The sequence below is a fragment of the Heterodontus francisci genome, chromosome 37, assembly GCF_036365525.1.
Source record: "Heterodontus francisci isolate sHetFra1 chromosome 37, sHetFra1.hap1, whole genome shotgun sequence".
Taxonomy (NCBI): Eukaryota; Metazoa; Chordata; class Chondrichthyes; order Heterodontiformes; family Heterodontidae; genus Heterodontus; species Heterodontus francisci.
The window spans coordinates 6,521,368-6,534,504 of record NC_090407.1 but is presented as its reverse complement, the minus strand read 5'-3'; the positions used below and the strand labels follow the sequence as shown (position 1 = coordinate 6,534,504).

The 13,137-nt window shown below is 45.1% G+C and overlaps 1 protein-coding gene across 1 annotated transcript in view; it reads left to right on the top strand.

Moving 5' to 3' along the window:
• nmnat1 (nicotinamide nucleotide adenylyltransferase 1) overlaps positions 1 to 13,137 on the top strand; it is a 35,935-nt gene that overhangs the window by 2,714 nt on the left and 20,084 nt on the right. The window contains exons 3-6 of the mRNA XM_068016982.1: positions 2,619 to 2,746; positions 5,069 to 5,252; positions 6,128 to 6,258; positions 7,141 to 7,526. Coding sequence (XP_067873083.1) covers positions 2,629 to 2,746; positions 5,069 to 5,252; positions 6,128 to 6,258; positions 7,141 to 7,526 — 819 coding nt within the window. The 5' untranslated portion in view covers positions 2,619 to 2,628. The remainder of the gene's footprint in view (positions 1 to 2,618; positions 2,747 to 5,068; positions 5,253 to 6,127; positions 6,259 to 7,140; positions 7,527 to 13,137) is intronic.

Genomic DNA, 13,137 nt, shown 5'->3' with positions numbered 1-13,137 from the left:
ACTATTGGAAGAAGAGCAAATGAATTTTCCAGTGTCCTGATCAATATTTACCCCTCAACCAACACCATTAAAACCGATTATCTCGTTATTGTTTCATTGCTGTTTGTGGGATCTTGCTGTGTGCAATTGGCTGTCATGTTTCCGACAACAGCGTCTACACTTGAAAAGTATTTCATTGGCTGTAAAGCACTTTGAGATGCCTTGGGCTTCTGAAAGACGCTATATAGATGCAAGTTTCTTTCTGTTCCTATTATGGAAAATGTGTCAATGTATTTAATGGATAGATATTCCCTTCCTGTCCTAAAGATTGTGACTGACCGGTTTCACAGCTGTGAGCAGCTCTCTGATACTTCACTCAACTGGCGATTCTCCATGTGTGAATCGAGACAGTGAGTTTCAGGATTGCTTTTGACTGTGGCGGGCTCCCTAGCCAGGCCCATTCGTGTTCGTACATGCACATTTCATCGGATTTGGGAGTTCTTTCCACGGTGTTTTTCATTCACTCTCAGTGTTAAGGTCAACTTCCACAGACAAGCCTATACTTTCTTCTTGTAGACAAAGTAACTGGGATTCCATGTCACTGCAGAAATAATGAGCCCCTCTACCTATTGAGCTAGTCTTTGGGAATGGTGTGGCCTGGAAATCAGTTTCTCTTGATTTTGTTCAAATTGGCAGAAAACGCTACACAGTCCCCATATCTCAGGCTAGAAACGATGGGGCTGAAATTTAACATCAGTATGGTGACACAGCGGCTGGTAGTGGATCGTTACTCCTGTTTGTGGCGAGAGACAGATTTAATGTTTCAAGTTGATGACCTTTCATCAATTCTGCCAGCGACCTGAAAGGTTAACTCTGCTTCTCTCTCCACAGATGCTGCCTGACCTGCTGAGTATTTCCAGAATTTTCTGTTTTATGTAAAGAAATACTGTACTGAACTTTATGGCATCTTTTCTAAAACAATAAATGTTAAAGAACTTGGAACCTCCCCAGTAACTTGTTAGAGTGAATCTGTTTTGAAAACTTGTCTGTGAAAAATGAACTTTGTAAAGCCCTTATAGGCAGACTTAACCCCTTTCAGCAAGAGGTCTCAGAAACTCTCTTAAATTGTATCAGGCATCGCTACAATTTCCTAAAAAAAAAACGCAGCCTAGTGATGTGATCTGAAACAGGGTGGATCCTCAGGTGTGTCATGGTTCTGCTGAGTCAAATAGTCTGCTGACCAGGCACACCCATACGAAGGGCATTTGGAATGGGTAGACAGTGTTCCTGGATGATGGAAACATTCCCAAGTGTGAGTGTCTTCAAGAGAAGGACAAATAAAATTTGGAGGGTCAGGGATGGTGAGGAATATGCAGCCAGTAATGTACCAAACAGGGAGGCCAGAAGATTGTCACCATCTGAATCTCTCTAGTAAACACGGCACATGCACGAAGCTTTGCAGCAAAAAAGTGTGGGAACAGATTTCACAACACTAGAGCCCTTATATATAGAAGTGTTTCATGTTTCAGTGTACTTTTTATCTCATGACATTCATGCTGTTCTTTGGGTGGTTTCCACAATGGGGAGACTTTAACATTCCCTGTCAATGTTTGCTGCTGACCTCTGTACTGACCAGCCTATGTTGGAATAATATTACTCATTTACTTTGGCCAATTCTGTTTGATGGAGTCAGGCTGTGTGTTTGCACAGTCCTGACATGAAATGGGTTAGGAAATGAACCCAACTAATTAAACTAGTTGGCACTGCTCCAATGATGTTGCTGACAGTTCAAACCTAAAGGTTGCTTCATACTGTTTTAAAACGAAGGATCTCTTGCTAGAGAATTGAATTCTGATGAAAGGTCACCGTCCTGAAACATTAACCCTGTTTCTAGTTTCACAGATGCTGCCTGGCCTACTGCATGTTTCCAACATTTCTGCTTCAGATTTCCAGCATCTGCAGTATTTTGCCTTTTGATTTTAAAACAGCATTGCAATCTTCGGGTTTGAAACCCACATAGTTTGGACTGGTAGTTTTGGAGGGTGGGGGGGGGGGGGTGGGGGAAGTTCCACACTACCAATATTGCAATGTTTCTGAAAAAGCTAAATGAAATTTTCCAGTGTTTGTGAAGTGGTCAACAGTAATTGAAGGATTCAGTTTCTAATTTCCGATGCTGGTGAGCAAAGATACCACCTCATGCTGCACAAACCAGAAGGTCCCGAGTTTGATTCTCGAGCTGCATTCCGTTAGCTGATCTCAAACTAGGATGTTACTGGGGCACTGCACTTACTCTTAGAGCCTCTGGAAGGGGAAAAAATCTATACCACTCAGGACGTCTGCTTCCGATTGATATGCAGTGAGGACGTCTGAGAGTTTGACATTGGTTGGGGGCAGGATTGGGCTTGACTGAATTCTGCCCATGCCAGGTTATCCTCCGTGCCAGGCTGCACTCACTATCTGGGCTTATACTTGAAGGATGGCTACTTGGGCTGCCAGTCTCTGTGGAATGTTAATTTAGTGCAAGTTCGCTCCATCAGGGTAAGAAAAATTGGAACAAGTTGCCCCATATCTTTATTCTGCAAAAAATTGGAGGAAACTTTCTGTAGTTTCCTTTCTCTTAACTCTTCTGTGTTTTACAGTGAACCCATTATGGAGAAATCAGAGAGTCGGACCGAGGTGGTGCTGTTGGCATGTGGGTCATTTAATCCCATCACAAACATGCACCTCAGGTTGTTTGAATTAGCCCGGGATTATCTTCAAGAAACAGGTTTGATTTTCTTGCTCTACGATCTTGCGCAGCCTAAAAGCTATTTGTTTGAATCAATGCTTATTCCGATCATTGTGCAAAGAAATTTTGCTGTTTCAATCTTTGCATTAGTCCTAAATTGTGTGGGCCAATTCTGTCCAGTCATTTGGATGGCTTTGCACTCTCATTCCTTCTCTCTTTCAGGCCTCTCTCTCTATCTCTGCCCCATCCCACCTGATTCCCTCTTTCCTATTCCCTTTCCTTGTTTTTCTTTCCTTTTCTTGTCTTTTTCTATCATTTCCTCAATCCATGTCTCTCTCTGTCTGTCTGTCTCTCTCTCTCTTTCTCTCGTTGCCTTTCATTTCCCTGCCTCTCTCTCCCACATAGGATCAGGAGTTTACCATTTCATCCCTCAAGCCTGTTCCACCATTCAGTGAAATCATGGCTGATCTTTGACCTCACACTTTTGGCCCATATTCCTTAATACCTTTGGGTAACAAAAAAATCTATCAACTCAGTTTTAAATTTCCGATTGATCTAGCATCAGTTGCCATTTGCAGAAGAAAAGAAAGAGTTGCATTTATATAGCGCCCTTCATGACCGCCAGACTTTACAGCCAATGAAGTATTGTTGTGATGTAGGAAACACAGCAGCCAGTATGTGCACAGCAAGCTCCCACACACAGCAATGTGATAATGACCAGATAATCTGTTGTTGTGATGTTGATTGAGGAATAAATATTGGCCAGGACACCGGGGAGAACTCCCCTGATCTACCTTGAAATAATGCCGTGGGATCTGTTACATCCACCTGAGCAAGCAGATGGAGCCTTGGTTTAACGTCTTGTCCAAACGATGGAACACTCCCTCAGTACTGACCCTCTGACAGTGCAGCACTCCCTCAGTACTGCAGTGGAGTGTCAGCCTTGATCTTTGTGCTCAAGCCCTGGAGTGGGACTTGAACCCAGAACCTTCTGACTCAGAGGTGAGCGTACCACCAACTGAACCACAGCTGACACCGTTAGACACTTTCTAGAATGACCCAGTGACAGTGAAGGAACGGCGATATAGTTTCAAGTCAAGATGGTGTGTGGCTTGGAGGGGAACTTGCAGGCGGTGATATTCCCATGCGTCTGCTGCCCTTGTCCTTCTAGGTGGTAGAGGTCACGGGTTTGGAAGGTGCTGTCGAAGAGTGTTCCAAACATCTACTACCCTTTGCTTGTAGAAGTGTTTCCTAATTTCATTCCTCTCTCCTTACCACTCAACCTATTTCTCTCAGTTTCTATTCAGAACACTTTAAGTTAGCTAGATCTGAACAGCTGATTCTCTGGAATCATTGTTCAAAGGTGCAAAAGGACATGAACCAGTGGAAGGGTCCCACCTGAGATTGTTGAGAAGCTGAGTTCTGTAGTGTCTCCAGTATCTCATTGACCTGTAACATTAATCCTGTTTCTCTTTCCACAGGGCTGCTGAGTATTTCAGTACTTTTTGTCTTTATTTCAGATATGTAGCATCTGCATCTTGTGTCAATTCTCATTCATTGTCTGTAATTTGTCAAACAGTTCACGTGTGTTCCTCGGGTTCTGTCTGTTACTTAATTGGAAAGATTATAATGTCTGAAGCTCATGTTATCACAAGTGGCCCAGTAGCTTCTGCACTGCATCTGGCTTGCTTTCTGCTGCAGCATTCTGCCCTGCAGGGTTGTGCTTGTGGCAATAGCAGCAGTGTCACTTGCAGTTTTGCTGCTTTGCTGAGACGTGTGTGTGAGCAGCAGCAGCTCAGTCAAGGAAGGAGATGCTCGCAGCTTTGAAAATGCCAACTGACGTCCCCGTCCTGTGTGCTGATTTCTCCATCAATGGCCTGCTTCCAGTGGGAGGGAAGGGAAACGGGAGAGTGCAACACCTGACACTGTTCAATGTGAGCTAGGTGTTATTTTGGTTTAATATAATGTGCAAGGTGTTATTTCAGTTGTACAATATTATATAAGTGAACAACATGCATTTTGTTGCTTTTTTATTCATTCATGGGATGTGGGCACTGATGGCCAGGCCAGCATTTATTGTCCCTTGAGAAGGTGGTGGTGAGCTGCCTTCTTGAATGGCTGCAGTCCATGTGGGGTAGGTACACCCACAGTGCTGTTAGGAAGGGAGTTCCAGGATTTTGACCCAGCGACAGTGAAGGAACGGCGATATGGCTCCAAGTCAGGATGGTGTGTGGGGCTTGGAGGGGAACTTGCAGGTGGTGGCATTCCCATGTGTCTGCTGCCCTTGTCCTTCTAGGCAGTAGAGGTCACGGGTTTGGAAGATGCTGTTGAAATTCTATCCAATTCTGTTATCTTTTCCAGGGAAGTACACAGTGATAAAGGGAATTATATCGCCAGTGGGTGATGGATACAAGAAACAGGGTCTAATAGAGGCAGAACATCGTCTGGCTATGGTTGAAAAGGCCACAGAGAGCTGTAACTGGGTGACAGTGAGTTCTTGGGAAAGCCAACAAGAAGAGTGGGTGGAGACTGCTAAAGTTCTCAGGTGAGTGAAGTCCCAGAGAGAATTCGGTCAATCCTTTTATCGTTTTTAAGATTACTTTTTCTCTGGGTCTCTGTGCTCCACTTCTTTCTTAGTCAGTTGTCCTCAGGCATCTTGCAGCAGTTAGGCTTCTCTTACAGTGCTGGTACTGCTTTGTGGTTTAAATTATACTGCATATTTCTAAGAGGGAAGGTTGAATATAAATGCTTGTTGGTTTCTCATTAATGGTCATTAATTGTTGGCAAGTTGACTGTAGTGAGCATCACACCTGAGCTTGCATCTGTCCTGGCCTGGTATCTGTGCACAGTCACTTTCTGGTACGATAGCGATCAGGAATGGGAACATGGGCTGACTTCTTCCTTTCCTCTCCTGGGCGCAGTGAGGTCAACTGCAGCCCTTACACCACTCCTCCAAATCCTAACATCGTACACAGAATTCTTCATAATTTCATGACTGAAGGTAACTCTACATTAAAGCCTGGCTACTCAACCCGAACCCGACTAGACCCGACTACATGTGTCGGGGTCAGGGTCTATATTCCAAATCCAGCATTCGGGCTTGGGTCGGGTCGGGCTGGACAGTGCTGCCTCTGGGAACTTACGGGATCAGCCTCACCCTTGATTCCCCACAACTCTATCTGCAGGAATAGCCTGCTGCTGGAACGGATGAATGATATCCGTGTTGGGCCGGGTTCAAGTTGGCTGTGCTCGGATCAGGCCCGGGTCGGGTTTCGGTTTTATACCTGAGCAAGCCTTTACTCTATATGGTAAATAACAACAGCATATTTCTGGCACAGGAGCCAGAAATTCCATTGGAGACCATTTTGAAAAGAAACCCTTCTATGTTTTAACATTGCTTTTATTTATTTTTTTAATCAGACATCATTATGAGAATCTGAAAAGCCTCACGAACAATCAGATGAAGAACACGACACAAAGGAGGGGTAAGAAAAGGAAGATAGAAGAAAAAAATGACAGTTCACTTGAATCAAAAGCTGCCTACGGAGCAGGTGTTACAAACAGTGCAATGAAATTTAAATTAAATGAAGTTAATGTGGTGCATGGAATGAATTTTTTAAAATCTCAAATACTTAGGATGTCAGGTTGTTTAATGGCAAACCCTTTAATGATAAATACTGATATTCTCCTATTCACTCCGACCAACAGGAGACAGTGTATGGAGTAGGAAACTCTGGAAAACCTTTTTTCTCCCTATTTCAGTCTATAAACCCAGAGAGTAGGAGGCTAATTATACAGTTAACATAAAAGGTTCATGCTAGATCCTTGTTCAGCCAGTAGGAACAGTATCAGTGGTCCAATTTCTAAGCATTACACTCATGTATTTATTTTACAAACTGTGCTAGCTAGAACTTCAGGGCGGCGCAGTGGTTAGCACCGCAGCCTCACAGCTCCAGCGACCCGGGTTCGATTCTGGGTACTGCCTGTGTGGAGTTTGCAAGATCTCCCTGTGACCGCGTGGGTTTCCCCTGGGTGCTGCGGTTTCCTCCCACAGCCAAAGACTTTCAGGTTGATAGGTAAATTGGCCATTATAAATTGCCCCTAGTGTAGGTAGGTGGTAGGGGAATTGAGGGAAGGTGGGGGTGTGAGAGGGTAATGGGATTAATGTAGGATTAGTATAAGTGGGTGGTTGATGGTCGGCACAGACTCGGTGGGCCGAAGGGCCTGTTTCAGTGCTGTATCTCTAAATAAATAAAACAAATAGTGATGAAGTGTAAGGATTGGTTTATTGTGTTAACAGCCTCAAAAGGTTGTTAAAATTAGTTTTTTTTTGTTGTCAATTGATCTTGGTGATCTTGATCACTGATTTTTTTTCTTAAAGAAAATAATCTCATGCCCTGCTACACCTGAAGCTGTTGCTGTTTGCTTTCCAGACTGTCCTGAGTTAATGCTGCTGTGTGGAGCAGATGTTCTGGAATCCTTCAGCGTTCCAAACCTGTGGAAAAAGGAAGACATTGAAGAGATTGTGGGCAGGTTTGGTGTCGTATGTATCAACCGTCTTGGAAGCAATGTTGGAAAATTTATTTACGAGTCTGATGTCATCTGGAAGTTCAGGAAAAATGTTCATCTTGTGACAGAATGGATTGCAAATGATATCTCGGCTACAAAGGTTCGGCGAGCTTTGCGAAGGGGACAGAGTGTTAAATACGTGATACCCGATTCAGTCATTGAATACATTCAAAAGTATAATTTATATGATCCATGTAGTGCAGACCTGAATGATAATGTTGCTTTAGCACCTTTGCAACGTTACACAAAATGATAGGATCTCACCGCAGTGTTAGACTGGACTAGATTCTCCCTTGAATGCCTTGCCCAGGGTATTAATTCATGGATCATTTACCCACATTATGTGCCTCAAGGCAGGAGAGAACCCTCTATTGTACCAGTATAATAGTTGCATTCCCTTACTGCTACATTATGGTCTTTTAGAGCCTGCTAACGTAGCACCATCTGCAAACGTGGATATACAACTCTCTTCCTTCCAGTCATTAATATATCTGATGAAAATCTGAGGCCCCAGTACAGATCCCTGAAAAAGACCACTTGTCACATTCTGTCAATCAGACAACAATATCTTTACCTGTATTCTCTATCTCTTGCCTCCCAACCAATTACCAACCCATGTCACAAGGTTTCCTCCAATTTTGAGCACTTTGTCGTGCTGATGATCTCTCCCACATCTAAAGGACAGACTCTCATCTCAGGGTGGGTGAGACTAGCACCTTCCTGACTTAATGTATGAGGTTTCACTGAGGGGCTTACCAGAGCAACTGTCTGTCTCTCTGTCTGTCTGTCTCTCAAGTTTCAGTCATTTAGAACAGAACTGATGCTTTTAGAACAAATTCAGGATGGGGACATGCCATGGACTCTTGCGCACCTCAGGTGGATCTCCTTGTTGAAGAGACGCTGTGCTGGGCCATCCCAGTGTTCTTACCTGTAACACATCAGGAAAAAGTGCTGTGGTTTCCAAATTAGCAATGAGACAAATGTTTGTCCAGTTTTACTGTTCTCCCAGGCACATGGCAGAGTTAAAGGTCATAAAAGTGGACTTAAAAGGGAAATTGTGAAATAAAACAAATGCCACCCACTCCTGTTTTTATTAGCAAATCGCCTGAGAAACTAGAAATGAAGTGTGCCCGACTATCTATAGTTTGCATCTTGGATGTTCTGTTTGAAACGTTATCGGGATGAATATTTGTATAAAACCTGCTGAGATATATATTGCTTTACAATGACATAAAGAAATGCGGCACAGTTGAGTGTTGGCCACATGGATTGAGCATCCTGTTCCAGGCAGCGCCAATTACAATTGGGAACTGCTTCTGATAAACATAGCTGAAGAGCTCGACAGAATTCTCTGGTAGTGTTGGAGAACTTTGTCCTCGGGATGTTCAAATAAACAGAAGGGAAACCCTCCCCATGATTGATCTGTGCCACGTCCAACTTCTAATCTCACGGGCATTGGCTGAGAGGCTGCAATTGGTGGCCGAGCAACCTGCGTGTGGTGGATGGCCCAGAGAGATGGAGGACTAGGGTGCAAGTAGAGAGCTTCATCCCCTCACAAAATTTACTAACTATATTTCCTGCAAGGGTTTAGGGTATTTTGATTATCTGGTGGATGGACTGGATCTGCAACTTGTGTGACTCTTGAAATAGTCTGAAAATAAAAAATTATCGTGCATCTTGTGGGTTTCAGCAAAGAAGAAGCAATAATGGCCGACAAGCTTCCGTAAGCCTTACTTGGTGTTTAAATAAATAAATATATGAATTGTCCTATGATAGAGTTGTGAATCATTGGGAAATGTAAATGAAGTCATTGATTGCATTTGAAATAGAGGGTTAGAAAAGGTTGTTGAAATCCAGGGCTGAATTTTTGGACCCGCCAAAGTCATGAACAGAGGCAGACAGTGGCTGAAAATACCAGCGCCAGCCAACGTGCCAGTTTCCCTATCCTGACCCCAGTGCTGGCCATTTTCGAGGAGGCCGGGGCCAGCAGGGCGATCCACCCCCGATTGGGCTTGGTAAGAGCCTTGTTAAGGGCGCTGACAGGAGACCAACTGGGATTTTCTAGTCGACCTCCAGTTTCCTGGCACGATGGGGGGAGTGGTTTAACTGCCTGTAGGCGGGCATCCAGTGGCAGGCCAGGGTGCCAGAGCTCCAGGCAGACCTGCAGGCCCTCCGTATCTGCCTGGGTCTGGGTGCAACCAAACGCCACCCTGTAGCAGGATTCCTCCCACCCCACCCCACCCTACCCTCACAGTGGTGAACCTAGCTGCTTTTTCTATTATTCAATGGTGCTTCCATGTTGAAGCACCCTCTCAGTTCCCTACCATTCATTGCAGGCTGCCGCTTCTTGCAAGCTGGAAGGCCTCCGATTGGCCCTTCAGCTTCGAGAGCCTGCCCACCACCCTTAACTGGACCAGGAACCTGTCTCTGTGGCAATTAAGGAGGCGCCCTGGTCAAAATCCCAATGAATCGGAGACAGAGAGAGAGAGAGGAGCACGGCAGGAACAGAGAGAGAGAGAGAGGAGCATGGCAGGAACAGAGAGAGAGAGAGGAGCACGGCAGGAACGGAGAGAGAGAGAGGAGCTCGGCAGGAACGGAGAGAGAGAGAGAGAGGAGCACGGCAGGAACGGAGAGAGAGAGAGGAGCTCGGCAGGAACGGAGAGAGAGAGAGAGAGGAGCACGGCAGGAACGGAGAGAGAGGAGCACGGCAGGAACGGAGAGAGAGAGAGAGAGGAGCACGGCAGGAACGGAGAGAGAGAGAGGGGAGCACGGCAGGAACGGAGAGAGAGAGGAGCACGGCAGGAACGGGGAGAGAGAGAGAGAGGAGCACGGCAGGAACGGAGAGAGAGAGGAGCTCGGCAGGAACGGAGAGAGGAGCACGGCAGGAACGGAGAGAGAGGAGCACGGCAGGAACGGAGAGAGAGAGAGGAGCACGGCAGGAACGGAGAGAGAGAGGAGCACGGCAGGAACGGGGAGAGAGAGAGAGAGAGGAGCACGGCAGGAACGGAGAGAGAGAGAGAGAGGAGCTCGGCAGGAACGGAGAGAGAGAGAGAGAGGAGCACGGCAGGAACGGAGAGAGAGGAGCACGGCAGGAACGGAGAGAGAGGAACACGGCAGGAACGGAGAGAGAGAGAGAGAGAGCACGGCAGGAACGGAGAGAGAGAGAGAGAGAGGAGCACGGCAGGAACGGAGAGAGAGAGGAGCACGGCAGGAACGGAGAGAGAGAGGAGCACGGCAGGAACGGAGAGAGAGAGAGGAGCAAGGTGGGAGCAGGGAAAAATCGAAAAGTAATGTCACAATGAGCAGGGAAACAGAGAGCTGCTGGGGTGAGTATACAGGTAAGCTTTTAATTTAATTGAATTTAAATCGAACATAGCATCAAACATCACAGGCAAGCAGGTAGGTGATTGGTTTGGGAAGAAGCTACCTGTTTGGTGTGTATCTGGTAAGTGATTAAGGTCCATTCTAATCCTAACGTTTAAAATAGTAAAGGAACTAGTGGTAAGCTTAATAAAACAAATAATTGAATAAAATAATTAAGTAGTTAATTAAAACACATTCAGGATGGCAGGACAGGTGATGTGTCACAGCTACAACATGTGGGAGCTCCTGGATGCCAGTGTGATCCAGGGCAAAAATGTCTGCAGTAAGTGTTTTCTTCTCGAAGAGCTTCGGCTCAGAGTCATTGAACTGGAGTCCGAGCTGCAGACACTGTGACGCATCAGGGAGGGGGAAAGTTCCCTGGACATTTTGCACCAGGAGGCGGTCACACCCCTTAGGATAGGGTCTTCTGATTTGGTCAGGGACAGGAGAGTGTGTCTGCAGCTGAGGCAGGTAAGGGGACCCAGAGGGCAGGAGTGCAGGAGTCTCAGCCTTTGTGATTGTTCAACAGGTTTGAGGTTCTTTCAGTTTGTTTGGATAAGAGTGGGGGCTGCAGGTTGGATGAGCAACCTGACCATGGCACCATGGTACAGAAAGCTATTCAAGTGAAGGGAGAAAAAAGGAATGTACTGGTAGTAGGGGACAGTATAGTTAGGGGGATTGACACTGTTCTCTGCAACAAAGAGCGAGAGTCCAGACGGCTGTGTTGTCTGCCCGGTGCCAGGGTTCAGGACATCTGCTCAGGGCTGGAGGGGAACTTACAGTGGGAGGGGGAGGATCCAGTCATTGTGGTCGATGTAGGTACCAACGACATAGGCAGGACAAAGAAAGAGGTTCTGCATAGTCAGGAACTAGGCACCAAATTAAGAAGCAGAACCTCAAAGGTAATAATCTCTGGATAATTACCTGAGCCATGTGCAAATTGGCATAGGACAAATAAGATTAGAGAAATTAATGCATAGCTCAAAGACTGGTGTGGTAGAAGTGGATTCTGGTTCGTGGGGCACTGGCACCAGTACTGGGGAAAGTGGTGGCTGTACCGTTGCGACGGTCTACACCTGAACCCTGCTGGGGCTGGTGTTCTAGTGAGCTACATAACTAGGGAAGTAGAGTGGGTTTTAAACTGAATAGTGGGGGCAAGGGATCAAATTTGGGAAGATATGGTAAATCAAGGAGTAGAGACAAGGCAAGAGAGAAAAGTATTAAGATGGGAAATGATAAACAGACTGACAGGAAGGGACAGAGCATATAAATCTAAGAGTAAATCAACAGATAAGGCTAGAGGTTACAAAAGTAACAAAAGGACAAAACTAAAGGCTCTGTATCTGAATGCATGTAGCATTCAAAACAAAACAGATGAACTGAGAGCAAATAGAATAGAAATAAATAAGTACGATCTGATAGTGTCATGGTCCTGTAGTTTTTTTTCTGGGGAATATGCGGTTTGCCTTTAAGGCTTGCAAAGGATCAGTACTGCGGCACAGTGGCGCAGTGGTTAGCACCGCAGCCTCACAGCTCCAGCGACCCGGGTTCAATTCTGGGTACTGCCTGTGTGGAGTTTGCAAGTTCTCCCTGTGTCTGCGTGGGTTGTGGGTGCTCCGGTTTCCTTCCACATGCCAAAGACTTGCTGGTTGAAAGGTTAATTGGCCATTATAAATTGCCCCTAGTATAGGTAGGTGGTAGGGAAATGTGGGGACAGGTAAGAATATGGAATTAGTGTAGGATTAGTATAAATGGGTGGTTGATGGTCGGCACAGACTCGGTGGGCCGAAGGGCCTGTTTCAGTGCTGTATCTCTAAACTAAACTAAACTATTGCTTTAAGAACCAGCAAGCCTCAGGAGTTATAGAAAGGTGCATTTTCAGTTGCCGTTGAATACAACCATTTGGAGACTGCGATTCAAAGGGTGCATTCTCAATACCATGGAAACAGCCACTGGGAGTAAGTATTAAGTGATACATTTGTTATAATTCAATTTTGAACTGGCTTTTTAGTTGAACACAATTTGTTCTAACAGAACACGGACACAGACAGCTGTGATGACAGCACCTGGAAAAATAGCTCTCAATCATTTAAACTGAAGGAATAGGATTTTAGTCTGTTTCATTATTATCTCTCAAAATTCTAAAAAAGTCAAGCCAAAACAGAGATCTCTGGTAATTTAAACTGAAGGAAGGGAAGTTAGACTGTGACAATCTTTTATCCTTCAAAAATTCTATTGAAAGTGTTTGCAAGTTGTTAATTGTTGAAATTCGCTGGAGAAGGAAGGCATCACTTACTGCTTAAGTTAGACTACAAATTGTTCTATGGTGGAAGAATCTTTTTTCCCGCATCAGACGACTGTGAGGACTTCAAGCAACATTGGACTATAAATTTGCAAGGACTCTAATTTTTTCTATTTTAAATGTTGTTTATATCTTCATAGTGTTTAAGAATTTAGGTCTTCTAATTAAAGAGTTAATTTGTTGATTTAAAGACACC